Here is a 27,365-nt window from a genome sequence, read left to right on the forward strand (position 1 = left end):
TGCAAAGCGTGCATATCGTCATTTAAATCCTTACTTATTCCCAAACATATTAGATGCAGATTTTGCTTTATTCATTGTTTCAACCAAATGGCATTCTTCTAGATTAACATTTCAGTCAGTCCTTAATAGCTGTTTCATTTACATTGAATCACATGCTCACGAGTTACTCATTTTCAGTGATATAAGCGATCCTACAACTTGAGGTAATATTTTTAGAAAGGTACAAACATTTAATTGTATAAGGCACATAACCATCATAATTTACATGTTCACGAAGTATGGTAATAATACAGCCTAAATTCTCATATAGATCAACTAATATCAACATCAATCCATTTTAGTTTTGTGTTTTAGCTGACCAAACATCATAACTTTCCACACAGTGGAAAGCTTGATGTTTCAGTGTCTCCTATGTTGATAGTTGGCGAATTTGTCTTTCATTTTGCGACAGCAGTACAGGCCAGTTAATCATTGAAACCCTGAAACGGGCTTGTGATAAGAGGGAATTTGGACTGGTAACTATAGCAGTACAAAGGTACCAAAATAGTCAGCCTCATGGTACCATACATGTGGCAGCTAGTTTTCCCTCTTTGTATATCTGACCATATTCCCTTATTGTCAACTCAAAAAGCATTTAGTATTGTTTATTAGAAAAACATGTATTCTGAATTAGTTTTTTGAGGACACATTTGCTGTGTGGTGTGTATTTTCATTCCTTCTTTTAATTTAACAATGGTAATTAACATTGATATATACGGTATAAAAATGCCAAGTGTTCACTCGTGTAAGTTACTTTTGTAGGAATGGCACTATAGCATATGGAGTTACAGAATTCGTAGTGATCATTATTGGGATTAAAATTAGTTGTTTATGATTTGTTGTGGTTTTCTTCTTTTCTTTCTGGTTTATATTTTTATTTTTGTATTACTGGTATTGTAGAGGTAAATAAAATCATTAATTTACATGAATTATGTTTAAACTTAACATTCTTTTCAGTGAATAAGTGAATTCTTTATAGTGAAGTAATTATTTTGTGTTACAACTGAACATGTAGGACTTTCCTTGTTCAGAAGAAATGAAAATTGATGACATAATGTAATAATCGGGAGTTCTCTGCAAAAATCAGAAGATTATGAAATCGGTAGGTTGGCGTGGAGCAAAACATTAGCGATTACATTAGTATATTGGGGTTTTCAAATCATGTAATGCTTTTTACATTGTGCACAGCCCTCATGGGTTGGACTGTAAATTGCCATTTTTGTGCATTGAGAAGCAGTTATTGATCTTGTCAAAAAAATGTTGCATGTAGAGAGTTGTAAATATGATGGCTAAAGTTCAATGTAGAGAGTTGTATTGGTAAATATGATGGCTAAAGTTCAATGTCGAGAGTTGTATTGGTAAATATGATGGCTAAAGTTCATGTAGAGAGTTGTATTGGTAAATATGATGGCTAAAGTTCATGTAGAGAGTTGTATTGGTAAATATGATGGCTAAAGTTCATGTAGAGATTTGTATTGGTAAATACGATGGCTAAAGTTCATGTAGAGAGTTGTATTGGTAAATATGATGGCTAAAGTCAATGTAGAGAGTTGTATTGGTAAATACGATGGCTAAAGTTCATGTAGAGAGTTGTATTGGTAAATATGATGGCTAAAGTTCAATGTAGAGAGTTGTATTGGTAAATATGATGGCTAAAGTTCATGTAGAGAGTTGTATTGGTAAATATGATGGCTAAAGTTCATGTAGAGAGTTGTATTGGTAAATATGATGGTTAAAGTTCATGTAGAGAGTTGTATTGGTAAATATGATGGCTAAAGTTCAATGTAGAGAGTTGTATTGGTAAATATGATGGCTAAAGTTCATGTAGAGAGTTGTATTGGTAAATATGATGGCTAAAGTTCATGTAGAGAGTTGTATTGGTGAATATGATGGCTAAAGTTCAATGTAGAGAGTTGTATTGGTAAATATGATGGCTAAAGTCAATGTAGAGAGTTGTATTGGTAAATACGATGGCTAAAGTTCATGTAGAGAGTTGTATTGGTAAATACGATGGCTAAAGTTCATGTAGAGAGTTGTATTGGTAAATATGATGGTTAAAGTTCAAAGTAGAGAGTTGTATTGGTAAATATGATGGCTAAAGTTCAATGTAGAGAGTTGTATTGGTAAATACGATGGCTAAAGTTCATGTAGAGAGTTGTAAAGGTAAATACGATGGCTAAAGTTCATGTAGAGAGTTGTATTGGTAAATATGATGGTTAAAGTTCATGTAGAGAGTTGTATTGGTAAATACGATGGCTAAAGTTAAATGTAGAGAGTTGTATTGGTAAATATGATGGCTAAAGTTCATGTAGAGAGTTGTATTGGTAAATATGATGGCTAAAGTTCATGTAGAGAGTTGTATTGGTAAATATGATGGCTAAAGTTCATGTACAGAGTTGTTTTGGTAAATACGATGGCTAAAGTTCATGTAGAGAGTTGTATTGGTAAATATGATGGCTAAAGTTCATGTAGAGAGTTGTATTGGTAAATATGATGGCTAAAGTTCAATGTAGAGAGTTGTATTGGTAAATACGATGGCTAAAGTTCAAGTAGAGAGTTGTATTGGTAAATACGATGGCTAAAGTTCATGTAGAGAGTTGTATTGGTAAATATGATGGCTAAAGTTCATGTAGAGAGTTGTATTGGTAAATATGATGGCTAAAGTTCAATGTAGAGAGTTGTATTGGTAAATATGATGGCTAAAGTTCATGTAGAGAGTTGTATTGGTAAATACGATGGCTAAAGTTCATGTAGAGAGTTGTATTGGTAAATATGATGGTTAAAGTTCATGTAGAGAGTTGTATTGGTAAATATGATGGCTAAAGTTCATGTAGAGAGTTGTATTGGTAAATATGATGGCTAAAGTTTAATGTAGAGAGTTGTATTGGTAAATATGATGCCTAAAGTTCAGTGTAGAGAGTTGTATTGGTAAATACGATGGCTAAAGTTCATGTAGAGAGTTGTATTGGTAAATATGATGGTTAAAGTTCAAAGTAGAGAGTTGTATTGGTAATTATGATGGCTAAAGTTCAATGTAGAGAGTTGTATTGGTAAATATGATGGCTAAAGTTCAATGTAGAGAGTTGTATTGGTAAATATGATGGCTAAAGTTCAATGTAGAGAGTTGTATTGGTAAATACGATGGCTAAAGTTCATGTAGAGAGATGTATTGGTAATTATGATGGCTAAAGTTCATGTAGAGAGTTGTATTGGTAATTATGATGGCTAAAGTTCAATGTAGAGAGTTGTATTGGTAATTATGATGGCTAAAGTTCAATGTAGAGAGTTGTATTGGTAAATATGAATGCTAAAGTTAAATGTAGAGAGTTGTATTGGTAAATATGATGGCTAAAGTTCAATGTAGAGAGTTGTATTGGTAAATAGGATGGCTAAAGTTAATGTAGAGAGTTGTATTGGTAAATACGATGGCTAAAGTTCAATGTAGAGAGTTGTATTGGTAAATATGGCTAAAGTTAATGTAGAGAGTTGTATTGGTAAATACGATGGCTAAAGTTCATGTAGAGAGTTGTATTGGTAAATATGATGGCTAAAGTTAAATGTAGAGAGTTGTATTGGTAAATATGATGGCTAAAGTTAAATGTAGAGAGTTGTATTGGTAAATATGATGGTTAAAGTTCATGTAGAGAGTTGTATTGGTAAATATGATGGCTAAAGTTCATGTAGAGAGTTGTATTGGTAAATATGATGGCTAAAGTTCAATGTAGAGAGTTGTATTGGTAAATATGATGGCTAAAGTTTAATGTAGAGAGTTGTATTGGTAAATATGATGGCTAAAGTTCATGTAGAGAGTTGTATTGGTAAATATGATGGCTAAAGTTCATGTAGAGAGTTGTATTGGTAAATATGATGGCTAAAGTTCAATGTAGAGAGTTGTATTGGTAAATATGATGGCTAAAGTTCATGTACAGAGTTGTTTTGGTAAATACGATGGCTAAAGTTCAATGTAGAGAGTTGTATTGGTAAATATGATGGCTAAAGTCAATGTAGAGAGTTGTATTGGTAAATACGATGGCTAAAGTTCATGTAGAGAGTTGTATTGGTAAATATGATGGTTAAAGTTCATGTAGAGAGTTGTATTGGTAAATATGATGGCTAAAGTTAATGTAGAGAGTTGTATTGGTAAATATGATGGTTAAAGTTCATGTAGAGAGTTGTATTGGTAAATATGATGGCTAAAATTCATGTAGAGAGTTGTATTGGTAAATATGATGGCTAAAGTTCATTGTAGAGAGTTGTATTGGTAAATACGATGGCTAAAGTTCATGTAGAGAGTTGTATTGGTAAATATGATGCCTAAAGTTCAGTGTAGAGAGTTGTATTGGTAAATATGATGGCTAAAGTTAATGTAGAGAGTTGTATTGGTAAATACGATGGCTAAAGTTCATGTAGAGAGTTGTATTGGTAAATATGATGGCTAAAATTCATGTAGAGAGTTGTATTGGTAAATATGATGGCTAAAATTCATGTAGAGATTTGTATTGGTAAATATGATGGCTAAAGTTCATTGTAGAGAGTTGTATTGGTAAATACGATGGCTAAAGTTCATGTAGAGAGTTGTATTGGTAAATATGATGGCTAAAGTTCAGTGTAGAGAGTTGTATTGGTAAATACGATGGCTAAAGTTCATGTAGAGAGTTGTATTGGTAAATATGATGGCTAAAATTCATGTAGAGAGTTGTATTGGTAAATACGATGGCTAAAGTTCATGTAGAGAGTTGTATTGGTAAATATGATGGCTAAAGTTCAATGTAGAGAGTTGTATTGGTAAATATGATGGCTAAAGTTCATGTAGAGAGTTGTATTGGTAAATACGATGGCTAAAGTTCATGTAGAGAGTTGTATTGGTAAATATGATGGCTAAAGTTCAATGTAGAGAGTTGTATTGGTAAATATGATGGCTAAAGTTCATGTAGAGAGTTGTATTGGTAAATATGATGGCTAAAGTTCATGTAGAGAGTTGTATTGGTAAATATGATGGTTAAAGTTCATGTAGAGAGTTGTATTGGTAAATATGATGGCTAAAGTTAATGTAGAGAGTTGTATTGGTAAATATGATGGTTAAAGTTCATGTAGAGAGTTGTATTGATAAATATGATGGCTAAAGTTCATGTAGCGAGTTGTATTGGTAAATATGAATGCTAAAGTTAAATGTAGAGAGTTGTATTGGTAAATATGATGGCTAAAGTTCAATGTAGAGAGTTGTATTGGTAAATAGGATGGCTAAAGTTAATGTAGAGAGTTGTATTGGTAAATACGATGGCTAAAGTTCAATGTAGAGAGTTGTATTGGTAAATATGATGGCTAAAGTTAATGTAGAGAGTTGTATTGGTAAATACGATGGCTAAAGTTCATGTAGAGAGTTGTATTGGTAAATATGATGGCTAAAGTTAAATGTAGAGAGTTGTATTGGTAAATATGATGGCTAAAGTTAAATGTAGAGAGTTGTATTGGTAAATATGATGGTTAAAGTTCATGTAGAGAGTTGTATTGGTAAATATGATGGCTAAAGTTCATGTAGAGAGTTGTATTAGTAAATATGATGGCTAAAGTTCAATGTAGAGAGTTGTATTGGTAAATATGATGGCTAAAGTTTAATGTAGAGAGTTGTATTGGTAAATATGATGGCTAAAGTTCATGTAGAGAGTTGTATTGGTAAATATGATGGCTAAAGTTCATGTAGAGAGTTGTATTGGTAAATATGATGGCTAAAGTTCAATGTAGAGAGTTGTATTGGTAAATATGATGGCTAAAGTTCATGTACAGAGTTGTTTTGGTAAATACGATGGCTAAAGTTCAATGTAGAGAGTTGTATTGATAAATATGATGGCTAAAGTTCAATGTACAGAGTTGTATTGGTAAATATGATGGCTAAAGTTCATGTAGAGAGTTGTATTGGTAAATACGATGGCTAAAGTTCATGTAGAGAGTTGTATTGGTAAATATGATGGTTAAAGTTCATGTAGAGAGTTGTATTGGTAAATATGATGGCTAAAGTTAATGTAGAGAGTTGTATTGGTAAATATGATGGTTAAAGTTCATGTAGAGAGTTGTATTGGTAAATATGATGGCTAAAATTCATGTAGAGAGTTGTATTGGTAAATATGATGGCTAAAATTCATGTAGAGAGTTGTATTGGTAAATATGATGGCTAAAATTCATGTAGAGAGTTGTATTGGTAAATATGATGGCTAAAGTTCATGTAGAGAGTTGTATTGGTAAATACGATGGCTAAAGTTCATGTAGAGAGTTGTATTGGTAAATATGATGGTTAAAGTTCATGTAGAGAGTTGTATTGGTAAATATGATGGCTAAAGTTCATTGTAGAGAGTTGTATTGGTAAATATGATGGTTAAAGTTCATGTAGAGAGTTGTATTGGTAAATATGATGGCTAAAATTCATGTAGAGAGTTGTATTGGTAAATATGATGGCTAAAGTTCATTGTAGAGAGTTGTATTGGTAAATACGATGGCTAAAGTTCATGTAGAGAGTTGTATTGGTAAATATGATGGCTAAAGTTCAATGTAGAGAGTTGTATTGGTAAATATGATGGCTAAAATTCATGTAGAGAGTTGTATTGGTAAATACGATGGCTAAAGTTAATGTAGAGAGTTGTATTGGTAAATACGATGGCTAAAGTTCAATGTAGAGAGTTGTATTGGTAAATATGATGGCTAAAGTTAATGTAGAGAGTTGTATTGGTAAATACGATGGCTAAAGTTCATGTAGAGAGTTGTATTGGTAATTATGATGGCTAAAGTTCAATGTAGAGAGTTGTATTGGTAAATATGATGGCTAAAGTTCATGTAGAGAGTTGTATTGGTAAATATGATGCCTAAAGTTCAGTGTAGAGAGTTGTATTGGTAAATACGATGGCTAAAGTTCATGTAGAGAGTTGTATTGGTAAATATGATGGCTAAAATTCATGTAGAGAGTTGTATTGGTAAATATGATGGCTAAAATTCATGTAGAGATTTGTATTGGTAAATATGATGGCTAAAGTTCATTGTAGAGAGTTGTATTGGTAAATACGATGGCTAAAGTTCATGTAGAGAGTTGTATTGGTAAATATGATGGCTAAAGTTCAGTGTAGAGAGTTGTATTGGTAAATACGATGGCTAAAGTTCATGTAGAGAGTTGTATTGGTAAATATGATGGCTAAAATTCATGTAGAGAGTTGTATTGGTAAATACGATGGCTAAAGTTCATGTACAGATTTGTATTGGTAAATATGATGGCTAAAGTTCAATGTAGAGAGTTGTATTGGTAAATATGATGGCTAAAGTTCATGTAGAGAGTTGTATTGGTAAATACGATGGCTAAAGTTCATGTAGAGAGTTGTATTGGTAAATATGATGGCTAAAGTTCAATGTAGAGAGTTGTATTGGTAACTATGATGGCTAAAGTTCATGTACAGAGTTATATTGGTAAATACGATGGCTAAAGTTCATGTAGAGAGTTGTATTGGTAAATATGATGGCTAAAGTTCATGTAGAGAGTTGTATTGGTAAATATGATGGCTAAAGTTAAATGTAGAGAGTTGTATTGGTAAATATGATGGCTAAAGTTCATGTAGAGAGTTGTATTGGTAAATACGATGGCTAAAGTTCATGTAGAGAGTTGTATTGGTAAATATGATGCCTAAAGTTAAATGTAGAGAGTTGTATTGGTAAATATGATGGCTAAAGTTCAATGTAGAGAGTTGTATTGGTAAATATGATGGCTAAAGTTCATGTAGAGAGTTGTATTGGTAAATATGATGGCTAAAGTTCAATGTAGAGAGTTGTATTGGTAAATATGATGGCTAAAGTTCATGTAGAGAGTTGTATTGGTAAATACGATGGCTAAAGTTCATGTAGAGAGTTGTATTGGTAAATATGATGGTTAAAGTTCATGTAGAGAGTTGTATTGGTAAATATGATGGCTAAAGTTAATGTAGAGAGTTGTATTGGTAAATATGATGGTTAAAGTTCATGTAGAGAGTTGTATTGGTAAATATGATGGCTAAAATTCATGTAGAGAGTTGTATTGGTAAATATGATGGCTAAAGTTCATTGTAGAGAGTTGTATTGGTAAATACGATGGCTAAAGTTCATGTAGAGAGTTGTATTGGTAAATATGATGCCTAAAGTTCAGTGTAGAGAGTTGTATTGGTAAATACGATGGCTAAAGTTCATGTAGAGAGTTGTATTGGTAAATATGATGGGTAAAGTTCATGTAGAGAGTTGTATTGGTAAATACGATGGCTAAAGTTCATGTAGAGAGTTGTATTGGTAAATATGATGGCTAAAGTTCATGTAGAGAGTTGTATTGGTAAATATGATGGCTAAAGTTCATTGTAGAGAGTTGTATTGGTAAATATGATGGCTAAAGTTCATGTAGAGAGTTGTATTGGTAAATATGATGGCTAAAGTTCATGTAGAGAGTTGTATTGGTAAATATGATGGCTAAAGTTCATGTAGAGAGTTGTATTGGTAAATATGATGGCTAAAGTTCATGTAGAGAGTTGTATTGGTAAATAGGATGGGTAAAGTTCATGTAGAGAGTTGTATTGGTAAATATGATGGCTAAAGTTCATGTAGAGAGTTCTATTGGTAAATATGATGGCTAAAGTTCATGCAGAGAGTTGTATTGGTAAATATGATGGCTAAAGTTCATTGTAGAGAGTTGTATTGGTAAATACGATGGCTAAAGTTCATGTAGAGAGTTGTTTTGGTAAATATGATGGCTAAAGTTCATGTAGAGAGTTGTATTGGTAAATATGATGGCTAAAGTTCATGTAGAGAGTTGTATTGGTAAATACGATGTCTAAAGTTCAGTGTAGAGAGTTGTATTGGTAAATATGATGGCTAAAGTTCAATGTAGAGAGTTGTATTGGTAAATATGATGGCTAAAGTTCATGTAGAGAGTTGTATTGGTAAATATGATGGCTAAAGTTCAATGTAGAGAGTTGTATTGGTAAATATGATGGCTAAAGTTCAGTGTAGAGAGTTGTATTGGTAAATATGATGGCTAAAGTTCATGTAGAGAGTTGTATTGGTAAATATGATGGCTAAAGTTCATGTAGAGAGTTGTATTGGTAAATACGATGGCTAAAGTTCATGTAGAGAGTTGTATTGGTAAATACGATGGCTAAAGTTCAGTGTAGAGAGTTGTATTGGTAAATATGATGGCTAAAGTTCATGTAGAGAGTTGTATTGGTAAATATGATGGCTAAAGTTCAATGTAGAGAGTTGTATTGGTAAATACGATGGCTAAAGTTCAGTGTAGAGAGTTGTATTGGTAAATATGATGGCTAAAGTTCATGCAGAGAGTTGTATTGGTAAATATGATGGCTAAAGTTCAGTGTAGAGAGTTGTATTGGTAAATATGATGGCTAAAGTTCAGTGTAGAGAGTTGTATTGGTAAATATGATGGCTAAAGTTCATGTAGAGAGTTGTATTGGTAAATATGATGGCTAAAGTTCAGTGTAGAGAGTTGTATTGGTAAATACGATGTCTAAAGTTCAGTGTAGAGAGTTGTATTGGTAAATATGATGGCTAAAGTTCAATGTAGAGAGTTGTATTGGTAAATATGATGGCTAAAGTTCATGTAGAGAGTTGTATTGGTAAATACGATGTCTAAAGTTCATGTAGAGAGTTGTATTGGTAAATACGATGGCTAAAGTTCATGTAGAGAGTTGTATTGGTAAATATGATGGCTAAAGTTCATGTAGAGAGTTGTATTGGTAAATACGATGCCTAAAGTTCAGTGTAGAGAGTTGTATTGGTAAATACGATGGCTAAAGTTCATGTAGAGAGTTGTATTGGTAAATATGATGGCTAAAATTGATGTAGAGAGTTGTATTGGTAAATACGATGGCTAAAGTTAATGTAGAGAGTTGTATTGGTAATTATGATGGCTAAAGTTCATGTAGAGAGTTGTATTGGTAAATATGATGGCTAAAGTTCATGTAGAGAGTTGTATTGGTAAATATGATGGCTAAAGTTCATGTAGAGAGTTGTATTGGTAAATATGATGGCTAAAGTTCATGTAGAGAGTTGTATTGGTAAATATGATGGCTAAAGTTCATGTAGAGAGTTGTATTGGTAAATATGATGGCTAAAGTTCATGTAGAGAGTTGTATTGGTAAATAGGATGGCTAAAGTTCATGTAGAGAGTTGTATTGGTAAATATGATGGCTAAAGTTCATGTAGAGAGTTGTATTGGTAAATATGATGGCTAAAGTTCATGCAGAGAGTTGTATTGGTAAATATGATGGCTAAAGTTCATTGTAGAGAGTTGTATTGGTAAATACGATGGCTAAAGTTCATGTAGAGAGTTGTATTGGTAAATATGATGGCTAAAGTTCATGTAGAGAGTTGTATTGGTAAATATGATGGCTAAAGTTCATGTAGAGAGTTGTATTGGTAAATACGATGTCTAAAGTTCAGTGTAGAGAGTTGTATTGGTAAATATGATGGCTAAAGTTCAATGTAGAGAGTTGTATTGGTAAATATGATGGCTAAAGTTCATGTAGAGAGTTGTATTGGTAAATATGATGGCTAAAGTTCAATGTAGCGAGTTGTATTGGTAAATATGATGGCTAAAGTTCAGTGTAGAGAGTTGTATTGGTAAATATGATGGCTAAAGTTCATGTAGAGAGTTGTATTGGTAAATATGATGGCTAAAGTTCATGTAGAGAGTTGTATTGGTAAATACGATGGCTAAAGTTCATGTAGAGAGTTGTATTGGTAAATACGATGGCTAAAGTTCAGTGTAGAGAGTTGTATTGGTAAATATGATGGCTAAAGTTCATGTAGAGAGTTGTATTGGTAAATATGATGGCTAAAGTTCAATGTAGAGAGTTGTATTGGTAAATACGATGGCTAAAGTTCAGTGTAGAGAGTTGTATTGGTAAATATGATGGCTAAAGTTCATGTAGAGAGTTGTATTGGTAAATATGATGGCTAAAGTTCAGTGTAGAGAGTTGTATTGGTAAATATGATGGCTAAAGTTCAATGTAGAGAGTTGTATTGGTAAATATGATGGCTAAAGTTCATGTAGAGAGTTGTATTGGTAAATACGATGTCTAAAGTTCATGTAGAGAGTTGTATTGGTAAATACGATGGCTAAAGTTCATGTAGAGAGTTGTATTGGTAAATATGATGGCTAAAGTTCATGTAGAGAGTTGTATTGGTAAATACGATGCCTAAAGTTCAGTGTAGAGAGTTGTATTGGTAAATACGATGGCTGAAGTTCATGTAGAGAGTTGTATTGGTAAATATGATGGCTAAAATTGATGTAGAGAGTTGTATTGGTAAATACGATGGCTAAAGTTAATGTAGAGAGTTGTATTGGTAATTATGATGGCTAAAGTTCATGTAGAGAGTTGTATTGGTAAATATGATGGCTAAAGTTCATGTAGAGAGTTGTATTGGTAAATATGATGCCTAAAGTTCATTGTAGAGAGTTGTATTGGTAAATATGATGGCTAAAGTTCAGTGTAGAGAGTTGTATTGGTAAATACGATGGCTAAAGTTCATGTAGAGAGTTGTATTGGTAAATATGATGGCTAAAATTCATGTAGAGAGTTGTATTGGTAAATATGATGGCTAAAATTCAATGTAGAGAGTTGTATTGGTAAATATGATGGCTAAAGTTCAGTGTAGAGAGTTGTATTGGTAAATATGATGGCTAAAGTTCATGTAGAGAGTTGTATTGGTAAATATGATGGCTAAAGTTCAATGTAGAGAGTTGTATTGGTAAATATGATGGCTAAAGTTCAATGTAGAGAGTTGTATTGGTAAATACGATGGCTAAAGTTCATGTAGAGAGTTGTATTGGTAAATATGATGGCTAAAGTTCATGTAGAGAGTTGTATTGGTAAATACGATGTCTAAAGTTCATGTAGAGAGTTGTATTGGTAAATATGATGGCTAAAGTTCATGTAGAGAGTTGTATTGGTAAATACGATGGCTAAAGTTCATGTAGAGAGTTGTATTGGTAAATATGATGTCTAAAGTTCATGTAGAGAGTTGTATTGGTAAATATGATGGCTAAAGTTCAGTGTAGAGAGTTGTATTGGTAAATATGATGGCTAAAATTCATGTAGAGAGTTGTATTGGTAAATATGATGGCTAAAGTTCAGTGTAGAGAGTTGTATTGGTAAATATGATGGCTAAAGTTCAGTGTAGAGAGTTGTATTGGTAAATATGATGGCTAAAGTTCATGTAGAGAGTTGTATTGGTAAATATGATGGCTAAAGTTCAGTGTAGAGAGTTGTATTGGTAAATACGATGTCTAAAGTTCAGTGTAGAGAGTTGTATTGGTAAATATGATGGCTAAAGTTCAATGTAGAGAGTTGTATTGGTAAATATGATGGCTAAAGTTCATGTAGAGAGTTGTATTGGTAAATACGATGTCTAAAGTTCATGTAGAGAGTTGTATTGGTAAATACGATGGCTAAAGTTCATGTAGAGAGTTGTATTGGTAAATATGATGGCTAAAGTTCATGTAGAGAGTTGTATTGGTAAATACGATGCCTAAAGTTCAGTGTAGAGAGTTGTATTGGTAAATACGATGGCTAAAGTTCATGTAGAGAGTTGTATTGGTAAATATGATGGCTAAAATTGATGTAGAGAGTTGTATTGGTAAATACGATGGCTAAAGTTAATGTAGAGAGTTGTATTGGTAATTATGATGGCTAAAGTTCATGTAGAGAGTTGTATTGGTAAATATGATGGCTAAAGTTCATGTAGAGAGTTGTATTGGTAAATATGATGCCTAAAGTTCATTGTAGAGAGTTGTATTGGTAAATATGATGGCTAAAGTTCAGTGTAGAGAGTTGTATTGGTAAATACGATGGCTAAAGTTCATGTAGAGAGTTGTATTGGTAAATATGATGGCTAAAATTCATGTAGAGAGTTGTATTGGTAAATATGATGGCTAAAATTCATGTAGAGAGTTGTATTGGTAAATATGATGGCTAAAGTTCATTGTAGAGAGTTGTATTGGTAAATACGATGCCTAAAGTTCAGTGTAGAGAGTTGTATTGGTAAATACGATGGCTAAAGTTCATTGTAGAGAGTTGTATTGGTAAATATGATGGCTAAAGTTCAATGTAGAGAGTTGTATTGGTAAATGCGATGGCTAAAGTTCATGTAGAGAGTTGTATTGGTAAATATGATGGCTAAAATTCATGTAGAGAGTTGTATTGGTAAATATGATGGCTAAAATTCATGTAGAGAGTTGTATTGGTAAATATGATGGCTAAAGTTCATGTAGAGAGTTGTATTGGTAAATACGATGGCTAAAATTCATGTAGAGAGTTGTATTGGTAAATATGATGGCTAAAATTCATTGTAGAGAGTTATATTGGTAAATACGATGGCTAAAGTTCAATGTAGAGAGTTGTATTGGTAAATACGATGGCTAAAGTTCATGTAGAGAGTTGTATTGGTAAATATGATGGCTAAAATTCATGTAGAGAGTTGTATTGGTAAATATGATGGCTAAAATTCATGTAGAGAGTTGTATTGGTAAATATGATGGCTAAAGTTCATGTAGAGACTTGTATTGGTAAATACGATGGCTAAAATTCATGTAGAGAGTTGTATTGGTAAATATGATGGCTAAAGTTCAATGTAGAGAGTTGTATTGGTAATTATGATGGCTAAAGTTCATGTAGAGAGTTGTATTGGTAAATACGATGGCTAAAGTTCATGTAGAGAGTTGTATTGGTAAATATGATGGCTAAAGTTCATGTAGAGAGTTGTATTGGTAAATACGATGGCTAAAGTTCATGTAGAGAGTTGTATTGGTAAATATGATGGCTAAAGTTCATGTAGAGAGTTGTATTGGTAAATATGATGCCTAAAGTTCAGTGTAGAGAGTTGTATTGGTAAATATGATGGCTAAAGTTCAATGTAGAGAGTTGTATTGGTAAATATGATGGCTAAAGTTCATGTAGAGAGTTGTATTGGTAAATACGATGGCTAAAATTCATGTAGAGAGTTGTATTGGTAAATATGATGGCTAAAGTTCAATGTAGAGAGTTGTATTGGTAATTATGATGGCTAAAGTTCATGTAGAGAGTTGTATTGGTAAATACGATGGCTAAAGTTCATGTAGAGAGTTGTATTGGTAAATGCGATGGCTAAAGTTCATGTAGAGAGTTGTATTGGTAAATATGATGCCTAAAGTTCAGTGTAGAGAGTTGTATTGGTAAATACGATGGCTAAAGTTCATGTAGAGAGTTGTATTGGTAAATATGATGGCTAAAATTCATATAGAGAGTTGTATTGGTAAATATGATGGTTAAAGTTCAAAGTAGAGAGTTGTATTGGTAAATATGATGGTTCAAGTTCATGTAGAGAGTTGTATTGGTAAATATGATGCCTAAAGTTCAGTGTAGAGAGTTGTATTGGTAAATATGATGGCTAAAATTCATGTAGAGAGTTGTATTGGTAAATACGATGGCTAAAGTTCATGTAGAGAGTTGTATTGGTAAATATGATGCCTAAAGTTCAGTGTAGAGAGTTGTATTGGTAAATATGATGGCTAAAGTTCATGTCGAGAGTTGTATTGGTAAATATGATGCCTAAAGTTCATGTAGAGAGTTGTATTGGTAAATATGATGGCTAAAATTCATGTAGAGAGTTGTATTGGTAAATACGATGGCTAAAGTTAATGTAGAGAGTTGTATTGGTAATTATGATGGCTAAAGTTCATGTAGAGAGTTGTATTGGTAAATATGATGGCTAAAGTTCATGTAGAGAGTTGTATTGGTAAATATGATGCCTAAAGTTCAGTGTAGAGAGTTGTATTGGTAAATATGATGGCTAAAGTTCATGTAGAGAGTTGTATTGGTAAATACGATGGCTAAAATTCATGTAGAGAGTTGTATTGGTAAATATGATGGCTAAAGTTCATGTAGAGAGTTGTATTGGTAAATATGATGGCTAAAGTTCATGTAGAGAGCTGTATTGGTAAATACGATGGCTAAAGTTCATGTAGAGAGTTGTATTGGTAAATATGATGGTTAAAGTTCAAAGTAGAGAGTTGTATTGGTAAATATGATGGCTAAAGTTCAATGTAGAGAGTTGTATTGGTAAATACGATGGCTAAAGTTCAATGTAGAGAGTTGTATTGGTAAATATGATGCCTAAAGTTCAGTGTAGAGAGTTGTATTGGTAAATACGATGGCTAAAGTTCATGTAGAGAGTTGTATTGGTAAATATGATGGCTAAAGTTCAATGTAGAGAGTTGTATTGGTAAATACGATGGCTAAAGTTCAATGTAGAGAGTTGTATTGGTAAATATGATGCCTAAAGTTCAGTGTAGAGAGTTGTATTGGTAAATACGATGGCTAAAGTTCATGTAGAGAGTTGTATTGGTAAATATGATGGCTAAAGTTCAATGTAGAGAGTTGTATTGGTAAATACGATGGCTAAAGTTCAATGTAGAGAGTTGTATTGGTAAATATGATGCCTAAAGTTCAGTGTAGAGAGTTGTATTGGTAAATACGATGGCTAAAGTTCATGTAGAGAGTTGTATTGGTAAATATGATGGCTAAAATTCATGTAGAGAGTTGTATTGGTAAATACGATGGCTAAAGTTAATGTAGAGAGTTGTATTGGTAAATATGATGCCTAAAGTTCAGTGTAGAGAGTTGTATTGGTAAATATGATGGCTTAAGTTCATGTAGAGAGTTGTATTGGTAAATACGATGGCGAAAGTTCATGTAGAGAGTTGTATTGGTAAATATGATGGCTAAAGTTCAATGTAGAGAGTTGTATTGGTAAATACGATGGCTAAAGTTCAATGTAGAGAGTTGTATTGGTAAATATGATGGCTAAAGTTCATGTAGAGAGTTGTATTGGTAAATACGATGGCTAAAGTTCAAAGTAGAGAGTTGTATTGGTAAATATGATGCCTAAAGTTCAGTGTAGAGAGTTGTATTGGTAAATACGATGGCTAAAGTTCATGTAGAGAGTTGTATTGGTAAATATGATGGCTAAAGTTCAATGTAGAGAGTTGTATTGGTAAATACGATGGCTAAAGTTCAATGTAGAGAGTTGTATTGGTAAATACGATGGCTAAAGTTCAATGTAGAGAGTTGTATTGGTAAATACGATGGCTAAAGTTCAGTGTAGAGAGTTGTATTGGTAAATATGATGGCTAAAGTTCATGTAGAGAGTTGTATTGGTAAATACGATGGCTAAAGTTCAAAGTAGAGAGTTGTATTGGTAAATATGATGGCTAAAGTTCAATGTAGAGAGTTGTATTGGTAAATACGATGGCTAAAGTTCAATGTAGAGAGTTGTATTGGTAAATATGATGCCTAAAGTTCAGTGTAGAGAGTTGTATTGGTAAATACGATGGCTAAAGTTCATGTAGAGAGTTGTATTGGTAAATATGATGGCTAAAGTTCAATGTAGAGAGTTGTATTGGTAAATACGATGGCTAAAGTTCAATGTAGAGAGTTGTATTGGTAAATACGATGGCTAAAGTTCATGTAGAGGGTTGTATTGGTAAATATGATGGCTAAAGTTCAATGTAGAGAGTTGTATTGGTAAATACGATGGCTAAAGTTCAATGTAGAGAGTTGTATTGGTAAATACGATGGCTAAAGTTCAGTGTAGAGAGTTGTATTGGTAAATATGATGGCTAAAGTTCATGTAGAGAGTTGTATTGGTAAATACGATGGCTAAAGTTCAAAGTAGAGAGTTGTATTGGTAAATATGATGGCTAAAGTTCAATGTAGAGAGTTGTATTGGTAAATACGATGGCTAAAGTTCAATGTAGAGAGTTGTATTGGTAAATATGATGCCTAAAGTTCAGTGTAGAGAGTTGTATTGGTAAATACGATGGCTACAGTTCATGTAGAGAGTTGTATTGGTAAATATGATGGCTAAAATTCATGTAGAGAGTTGTATTGGTAAATACGATGGCTAAAGTTAATGTAGAGAGTTGTATTGGTAAATATGATGCCTAAAGTTCAGTGTAGAGAGTTGTATTGGTAAATATGATGGCTAAAGTTCATGTAGAGAGTTGTATTGGTAAATACGATGGCTAAAGTTCAGTGTAGAGAGTTGTATTGGTAAATATGATGGCTAAAGTTCAGTGTGGAGAGTTGTATTGGTAAATATGATGGTTAAAGTTCATGTAGAGAGTTGTATTGGTAAATATGGTGCCTAAGGTTCAGTGTAGAGAGTTGTATTGGTAAATACGATGGCTAAAGTTCATGTAGAGAGTTGTATTGGTAAATATGATGGCTAAAATTGATGTAGAGAGTTGTATTGGTAAATACGATGGCTAAAGTTAATGTAGAGAGTTGTATTGGTAATTATGATGGCTAAAGTTCATGTAGAGAGTTGTATTGGTAAATATGATGGCTAAAGTTCATGTAGAGAGTTGTATTGGTAAATATGATGGCTAAAGTTCAGTGTAGAGAGTTGTATTGGTAAATATGATGGCTAAAGTTCATGTAGAGAGTTGTATTGGTAAATACGATGGCTAAAATTCATGTAGAGAGTTGTATTGGTAAATATGATGGCTAAAGTTCATGTAGAGAGTTGTATTGGTAAATATGATGGCTAAAGTTCAATGTAGAGAGTTGTATTGGTAAATACGATGGCTAAAATTCATGTAGAGAGTTGTATTGGTAAATATGATGGCTAAAGTTCAATGTAGAGAGTTGTATTGGTAAATGCTATGGCTAAAGTTCATGTAGAGAGTTGTATTGGTAAATATGATGGTTAAAGTTCAAAGTAGAGAGTTGTATTGGTAAATATGATGGTTAAAGTTCAATGTAGAGAGTTGTATTGGTAAATATGATGGCTAAAGTTCAATGTAGAGAGTTGTATTGGTAATTATGATGGCTAAAGTTCATGTAGAGAGTTGTATTGGTAAATATGATGGCTAAAGTTCAATGTAGAGAGTTGTATTGGTAAATATGATGGCTAAAGTTCAATGTAGAGAGTTGTATTGGTAAATACGATGGCTAAAGTTCATGTAGAGAGTTGTATTGGTAATTATGATGGCTAAAGTTCAATGTAGAGAGTTGTATTGATAAATATGATGGCTAAAGTTCATGTAGCGAGTTGTATTGGTAAATATGAATGCTAAAGTTCAATGTAGAGAGTTGTATTGGTAAATACGATGGCTAAAGTTCAATGTAGAGAGTTGTATTGGTAAATATGATGGCTAAAGTTCAATGTAGAGAGTTGTATTGGTAAATATGATGGCTAAAGTTCAATGTAGAGAGTTGTATTGGTAAATACGATGGCTAAAGTTCAATGTAGAGAGTTGTATTGGTAAATATGATGGCTAAAGTTCATGTACAGAGTTGTTTTGGTAAATACGATGGCTAAAGTCAATGTAGAGAGTTGTATTGGTAAATACGATGGCTAAAGTTCATGTAGAGAGTTGTATTGGTAAATATGATGGTTAAAGTTCATGTAGAGAGTTGTATTGGTAATTATGATGGCTAAAGTTCAATGTAGAGAGTTGTATTGGTAAATATGATGGCTAAAGTTCAATGTAGAGAGTTGTATTGGTAATTATGATGGCTAAAGTTCATGTAGAGAGTTGTATTGGTAGATATGATGGCTAAAGTTCATGTAGAGAGTTGTATTGGTAAATATGATGGCTAAAGTTCATTGTAGAGAGTTGTATTGGTAAAATATGATGGCTAAAGTTCAATGTAGAGAGTTGTATTGGTAAATATGATGGCTAAAGTTCAATGTAGAGAGTTGTATTGGTAAATACGATGGCTAAAGTTCAATGTAGAGAGTTGTATTGGTAAATATGATGCCTAAAGTTCAATGTAGAGAGTTGTGTTGGTAAATATGATGGCTAAAGTTCATGTAGAGAGTTGTATTGGTAAATACGATGGCTAAAGTTCATTGTAGAGAGTTGTATTGGTAAATATGATGGCTAAAGTTCATGTAGAGAGTTGTTTTGGTAAATACGATGGCTAAAGTCAATGTAGAGAGTTGTATTGGTAAATACGATGGCTAAAGTTCATGTAGAGAGTTGTATTGGTAAATATGATGGTTAAAGTTCATGTAGAGAGTTGTATTGGTAATTATGATGGCTAAAGTTCAATGTAGAGAGTTGTATTGGTAAATATGATGGCTAAAGTTCAATGTAGAGAGTTGTATTGGTAATTATGATGGCTAAAGTTCATGTAGAGAGTTGTATTGGTAAATATGATTGCTAAAGTTCATGTAGAGAGTTGTATTGGTAAATATGATGGCTAAAGTTCATTGTAGAGAGTTGTATTGGTAAAATATGATGGCTAAAGTTCAATGTAGAGAGTTGTATTGGTAAATATGATGGCTAAAGTTCAATGTAGAGAGTTGTATTGGTAAATATGATGGCTAAAGTTCATGTAGAGAGTTGTATTGGTAATTATGATGGCTAAAGTTCAATGTAGAGAGTTGTATTGATAAATATGATGGCTAAAGTTCAATGTATAGAATTTTATTGGTAAATATGATGGCTAAAGTTCAATGTAGAAACACAGTGAGCAGGGTTGTATATAAAACCTATTCCAGCTGTCTGAAAAATGATAAATAATAAATTCTGTGAAATAAATTGCAGACTTTCTAACAATGTCATCTCCACATTTCTTGTTCTTCCAAGGAACATTAGGATGCAAAAGTATGGACGTGACTGGAAGAGTGAAATAATTCAAATAGCGGGGAAAGAAGTCAGCTTTGTTTTTTCATACAAGTATGATTTATTATGTAACCATAGTGCCAATCAACAGAATAAGTCATGCATAACAGTTTTTAAAAAAATTGTTTTCAGAAAGATGCATGTGCTATGGCATTAGAGCTATTGAGAGAAGTGTACAGGCTTCCTGTAGACAGACTCTATTTTACTTACTTCGGAGGAGACCCTGACCTCGGTTTGAAGCCAGACTTGGAATGTAGAAACATCTGGAGGAGTTTAGGGTCAGTAACTATCTATCTATCTATATATCTATCTGTCTGTCTGTCTGTCTGTTTGTCTGTCTGTTTGTCTGTCTGTCTGAGAGACAGACTGATGGACACAGTTACCTTTTTCTATACTAAGCATACATAAATATTTCATGAAGTCCATATATCCAGACAACCAAGCTTACACAACAGCCCGGGCCCCGAGTGGCCGTGTGGTCTAAAGCGCTCACCGTTCCGGATCACTGCCATCTCACCTCTGTCTGCGTGGGTTCGAGTCCAAGGCTCGGCTAGCGTGGGTACGTGGGAAAGCCTGCCAGTAGCTTCTCATGGGTCGGTGGTTCTTCCCTGGGTTTTCCAGGGTTCTTCCTCCACCAGTTATACTGGCCACCATGTATAGCCTATCTTGTGCTGAAAAATGGCGTTAAACCCTAGAACAACAACAACAACAACAGCACAACAGCCTATCCCTTAAGTCACAAAGAAATGTACTGTAGTATCATTTATTTTTGTGGGTGTCAATTTTCCTATCTTTTTTTATTAGAAAAAACTTTTCCTGGGTGCTTTAACTCGGCTCAACTTTTCCTATGGACAGCCTCGCTTTTGAAATAATTTTCTACCCAGGTCTGAATTTTAACAGAGTTTGTCTTTAGGTAAAAAAAAAAAAAAAAATATATATATATATATATATATATATATATATATATATATATATATATATATATATATATATATATATATATATATATATATATATTTTCCATATTGCTTGAAGCAGTAGTGTATGTTGTTAATGGTTATACAAGTAGAAGGTTATTCCTAAATATTACTAACAGAATCAATGAACTGATTATGAGTTTTAGAGGTGTGTGTTATTACCAGTATACCAGTTTACCATAGTATTTAATTCCGGTGGTACACATCATGGTACTTTTTACTGCACCAATACATTGGTAGTTTCTGTTAATAAGGAATGTAGTGAAATTCTCTAGTAATTATGAATTTAATTATATTAATTACATGTTTTCATTTTTCATGACAAAAGGAATCCAGAAATTATTTTTTAAAATGCTTTCACAAAATAGTTGCATTTATCACAAGTTAATTTTGATTATTACAAATATCTTTATATTTATGAACATTTAATCACATGTTTGACATGTGTCTAATATGTCAACATGGCAGTCAGATGGGTTGTTTTGAAAGATATTTGGACCAAATCCAAATTTTGGAAAAATTTAGGATTAGAAAAAGGAAGAAAATATAATTTTGTTTTATTAGGCAAGAAAATTTCTTTCTGGTTCTTGTCTTTGTTTTTTGCTGCTGACCTAGCACTTTTTTCCCCTTGGGTTTAAAAAAAGAAATTTAAAAAACACTGGAAAGAAACAACTTTTTTTTGCAGAAATCGTTTTGTGGATCCTATTGAGTTTGCATAGCCCAGTACTTGAAGCACTTAGTACATTATGTATACTAATCATTATGATATATAAAATGTTTACATAATGAAATCCCTGCCTACCTACACTAATTTTTTAACTAGTGCAATAGGAAACACGCATATTTATTTTTATGCCTTATGTACTAGCATATGTTACATTTTCAAGTACATGGGTTCCTTTGTATGAACGAGAATCAAGCTAATATTTTAAGGAGAGCAGTTTCTTCTGGCTGAAATTTTAGTGGTTTCCCTACAAATAACATCAACATATTAAATTTACCTACTATAAGGAATTGTCCATTTCATTTTTAGGGTGGGGAGGGTGCTGAAATTTCTCTTTCAAATACGTTCCCCGATCGCATTTAACGTTAGGGATATAAGCCTGCTACCTCTCAAATCGAGCCCTACTAAAAGACAAAAATTCGTCTTTTCTGTTTATCTCATATAGACCAAAGGGCAATAACTCTTGCCCCATACCTCCCCTTGCCACCGCCAGGTGTCACTAGTTTTTAAGCTTCGCTTGTACTGATAACACGTACATTATATCTCCAAACAATCCAAGCCATCTTAGCGTTAAATTGGACCATCCGAAGTTAAATTTGGATTTATTGCGTTGGACAATGATTCTTCTACAGGTTGTATACATTATTTTAACAATTGTTTTCAAAATTGAGTGACTTTGTCACCCTTACGGATTTCGTTTACTGAAGACCATGTTACACACGTTATCGCGGAACTCATGTTGTCAATTAAGAGTTAACGCGACACTGACTAATTTCGCTTACTCCGTTAGTAACGGTTATGGTATTAGCAAATTAATAGCATGCTGAATTGATAATTTGTGCTTTGTTTTCTTTTCTTGTGTCATTTCAGTAGAAATGTCAACCCAATGCATGAAATGCAAAAAGTTCAAAGCAAAAGAAGACAACCATGACTCTTGTACTGTATGTACCAAGTGTACATCATCTATATCATGCAGCGTGTGTAATACTTGGACAGAGCAAACATGGGCTGATGTAGTCCAGAAGGCAGCAAAAGGGAGGGATAGACGGAATAAGTCAAAGAAAGATAGCATTGATGTCCTCAGTATACATCAGAAGACAGCCTCCATTGTGATCCTTGTGGGGGACGTTGGGGTTCCCCATCCACCTAAAGTTCGTCATTTGCAACCGTCAGCCACAGTAACATCAGCGGCATTGGAGGAAAATAATGTCGACAGGGTACAACAGTCCAACTTTGAACAGATGTGTCGTTTGGTCCAGGAAACGATGACGGAGCTATTGACATCAGGCCAGATATTACCCTTATTTCCCTCGCTCGCTTCCACAGCTTATTCTGACTCTTTGGGGGAATGTTCCCCCAATTTTAGGCTGCCCAGTGGGCGTAAGTCCCCCCACATGTCTGAGCATGGCCTTTGGGCCTGTAAGTCAGGACACATGGGGTTTTTACCGGATCCATCGGATCCATTTCTTTATACAACCTCTACGTCACTGGCCGTCCAGCTGTCCCAGCATGCTAAAATGGTCCGACCAAACATGACTTATGGGGATTTTAGTGATAAATCCGTCCGTCAAGCTGTACCGCTGGCAACATACCAATACTATGGTGGAGATTTTAGTGAGAAATCTGTACGTCCAGCAGGCCATTGGAGCAGCCGGTACCGGTGATAGCAGGACCATCACCAACATTCAGACCGACCACAAGCCAGACAAACCAGCCGGCAGGGCCGGCCGTCCATATGTTCATGGCTTATCCACAAGGGAGAGTTAGTGACAGTGTTAAGGATGACGGAATCGCGTCATCTATGCCACCTGGTAGGCTCTATCCAGAAATGCAAGCTATTACAGAACATGACTCGGCACACAGTGAGGGTGACGAAACTCCTGCAAATCAGCCGTATGCAGATCCAACAATGGAACGGACTGAGTTTGGCTTCAAGGCGGCAGTGGAAGAAATTTATAAGGTGTTGGCAACTTCAGAATGCCCTCCACCTCCTACTGCCACTCAAGACTACAAAGTTAAGGCGTTGCTAGATCTTGACAGGGAGGAACAGATGCCGTCCTTCCGGCTCCTTCCCCAGTCGGCAAAAATTAAGGAGATCAATGATCGTCTATCAGGACGAATAGGTGATCCGGGGAATGCTAAGGCGTTCTTTTCAGAAAGCCAAGTACCAGCGATGTTCTCGTGTCGCTGGTACAAAACTCATTCAGACGCCTTCAGTACGGATCTTCCGGCCCTGGACAAAAATATGTCAGCAGTTCACATGTCCGCTCCACTGTTTTACAAAGTGGACAAAAATGTGTTCCATGCCATGTCAAAGCTAGTCCGGAACGTAGTCACTATGTCTTCAATGTTAGACTTGGCTTCATTAGCCATTTTCCAACTCGTATAAAAATCCGACAATGACCACGCTTGGGAAGCGACGGCCCAGATTGCTAGAGTTATTAACAGGGCAGCTCACCATTCCATGGCTAATGCGTTGACTGCTTCTGCCAACTTAGACCTGATACAACGTGACGCATGTCTGTGGTCCTCGTCGCTCAAGCCCCATCATACTCTGGCTTTACGGATGACTCTGTTTGGGTCACCTTTACTCTTTGGAGGAAAAATTGAAGAAGTTTGGAAGCAGGCAGTGCAGGAACTGCCCCTCCAACTCACCGCCCAACCCTCGCAGGCGTTTAGAAAAAATCAGCCCCTGCCACAGCGGAGGGATGATTGGCGGACCAGGGACAAGGGATCTTTACAATCAGATGTGCAGTATAGATCCCAACCCAATGCCAGGAGACAACAGTCTAATCAAGCTAGGAGGCAACCATACAGAGGCAGTAAGAAACAAAGTTTCTCCGTCTTCAAGCCTCCTAACTCTAAAAATTGACATACCCTCTCCACCACCTGCGGACAGCCTACCTGTGGGCGGCTGCCTCCTGCAATTTCAGGACCACTGGACCACCTTTTTTCCTCAGAACGATTGGGTGATGCAGGTCATTTCGGAGGGACTTTGGATTTCATTTATTCAACACCCTCCCCTGTCCTCCTCTCCCCTCTTCACGGACGTACCGTCCGATCGGGAGAAGGATACCTTTCTACAACAGGAGATACGGTCGCTCATAGAAAAACAGGCGGTGGAGATTGTGAAAAAACCGCAATCGCTGGGGTTTTATTCCAGGCTGTTTCTTATCCAGAAGGCAAACGGCAAGTTGAGGCCGATCATCGACCTGAGTCGCCTCAACCAATACATTTTACCACTGAAATTCAAGATGGAAACGGCAAGATCAATCCGTCTTTCCATCTGGCGGGACGAGTATGCCGTCAGTCTAGATATGACCGACGCATATTTTCACGTCCCTATCCACCCCGTGTCATGGAAATTTTTCTGATTCGCTTACCGCGATGCGGTTTATCAGTTCCAGGTCCTACCCTTTGGCCTCAACATCAGCACTTGGGCTTTTACCAAGGTTATGGATTGCGTCGTCACCCGGTTCCGCTCGACTTCATCTACAGGGATGGCAGTGTACTTGGACGACATCCTCCAGAAACATATGGTAAGTTCTATTCTGCTCAAAGGCAGAAATGATCTTTTAGTGCTTTTAGATCATCTAGGCTTTCTCGTGAACTGGAAAAAGTCCGATCTCCGTCCATCGCAGCATTTTGTCCATCTGGGTATGGAGTTTCTCACTGATCTGAATCTGGTACGGCTTCCTCGCGCTCGCGTAATCCGGATCGTCGAACTCATCGAGTCCGTTTCCAACAGGACGTGGATTTCAGTGAGAGAATTCTTGCAACTCCTCGGATTATTCAATGCGGCGGCGGACTTGATCCCGCCTGGCCGTCTTTTTATGTGTCCCTTACAAATGACGTTACTGGCACAAAGGCGCCCCTTTTCAAGTCTCCTCAATCAAACAATAATGATCATGCCCGAGATACGATCGTTCCTGCGTCAGTGGCACAACCCCGGTTGGCTGTCCACGGGGATTCCTCTGGAGATGCCCCAAGTGGAGATAACGGTATGTACCGATGCCAGTACCTACAGTTGGGGTGCCCACCTGTTGCTGGACTTCGCTACAGTCAGCGGCACGTGGGAGAGGCCTCTCCACATCAACCTTTTAGAAATGAGGGCTGTCATCAATGCCTTTCATTTCTGGAAGGATCAACTCTCAGGAAAAACTGTCATCATTATGTCAGACAACTCTGTAGTGGTGACTTACCTCCTCAAACAAGGGGGCACCAAATCACCAGACCTGTGCATTCTGATCTGGCAGTTTCTACGTTGGTGCGACAACCTCCACATCAACGTACAAATCAGACACATTCCTGGCAGACTCAATGTCTTGGCCGACACTCTATCAAGGAAAGGTCAAGTCATTCACATGGAATGGTCACTCCATCAATCAGCCTTTCTTCAGATTTGCACACTTTGGGGGCGTCCGATGATTGATCTTTTTGCGACAAGGTGGAATCACAAGTTGCCCACCTTTGTCTCTCTGGTTCCAGACCCAGAGGCTTGGGTTGTGGACGCTCTGTCAATCAGCTGGGAGGGGTTGTGGGCATTCGCCTACCCTCCCACGGTTTTGGTACCGAAAATAATCCAGAGGTTAAGGGGTCAGAACTGTCGGATGATTCTGATTGCCCCTCTCAGATGGAACAAGTCCTGGGTCACCGATCTACTCGATCTAGCGATAGATCTACCCAGGAAGATTCCAACCAGCCGAAATCTTCTCAAACAGCCGCGGTCACAGGTGTTCCACCCCTGCCTGGACCATCTTCTTCACGCTTGGCTCTTGTCTGGGCAGCCTTGCGAGACAAACAATTTAAACCTTCGATTGTGGAGAGAATCTCAAGAGCAAGAAGGCCCTCCACTCTGAAGGCTTACGAGGGAAAGTGACGTGTTTTCAGGGACTGGTGCCATATCAATAACATCGTCCCTTTGAGTGTCTCAATCCCTCAACTGGCAGACTTTTTTCTTTGGCTTTTCGATGAGAAACAATTACTATCAAAGGCTACGGCTCCATGATATCAGACACATTCCACCATCATGGTAGATGTGATATTGGGCATAACAAAGATCAATCAGATCATTTAGCCAATTTTGATTTCAATCGACCAAAATCCCTCACCCTGTTTCCAAAATGGAATCTGTCTTGGGTTTTAACATGGCTCAATTCAGACATATTTGAACCGCTAGCCCACACTTCGTTAAAGCTACTATCATATAAAACATGTTTCTTGATAGCCTTAGCTTCAGCATGCAGGGTGAGTGAGTTACATGCCCTTTCCAGTGACCCAAACTTTCTTCAGTTCAGATCAGATGGTTCGGTGGTCGTCCTGATGCAACCAGGCTTTGTAGCCAAAAATAGGTTACCATCCATTGGCAATCAAAGAATCATCATTCGCTCGCTCTCTTCCATAGATAAGTCAAGAGCAGCAGCCATGCAAGATCCTGTTCGTGCACTCAAGCACTATTTAAAACGCACAGAGGCATGTCGGGACACACATAAGCGCCTCTTTCTTCCGGTCAAAGCTGGTAAACAGGATATCACCCCTCAAGCCCTTGCTTCATGGCTGAAGAGGGTTATACGCTCAGCGTACTCTGAGGTTTCACAAGATCAGAGTCGCCTCATGAAGATTACGGCTCATGAGATTAGAGCAATCTCGGCGAGTCTGGCATTCAAACGCAATGTTTCGATCCGAGATATAATAGAAGCTATTGGCTGGCATGCAGAGTCAACCTTCTCCAGTTTTTATCTCAGAGATTTGGCTTCGCAGAGGCAAACCTGGAATCTGGTAGGTTCGGTGTCGGCAGCCCAGATGACCACCAGACCCATTTAAAACAATCATCACAGCCTATCAGCTTCACTGGATTTGCCAGTGAAATTTCATAGGTAAGAAGATTTAAATAACTATCTTAACCGTATATAGCGGTCACATATCACGGGACCCTAAG

The 27,365-nt window shown here is 35.7% G+C and overlaps 1 protein-coding gene across 2 annotated transcripts in view; it reads left to right on the top strand.

The window, feature by feature from the left end:
- LOC149781121 (alanine--tRNA ligase, mitochondrial-like) overlaps positions 1-27,365 on the top strand; it is a 125,291-nt gene that overhangs the window by 9,468 nt on the left and 88,458 nt on the right. For both annotated transcript variants that reach the window (XM_089935228.1, XM_089935229.1), the window contains exon 4: positions 19,859-20,004. In XM_089935228.1, the coding sequence (XP_089791354.1) occupies positions 19,859-20,004 (146 nt within the window). The remainder of the gene's footprint in view (positions 1-19,858; positions 20,005-27,365) is intronic.

The sequence above is a fragment of the Sinohyriopsis cumingii genome, chromosome 15 (assembly GCF_028554795.1).
Source record: "Sinohyriopsis cumingii isolate HCF-2022 chromosome 15, ASM2855479v2, whole genome shotgun sequence".
NCBI classification, from domain to species: Eukaryota; Metazoa; Mollusca; class Bivalvia; order Unionida; family Unionidae; genus Sinohyriopsis; species Sinohyriopsis cumingii.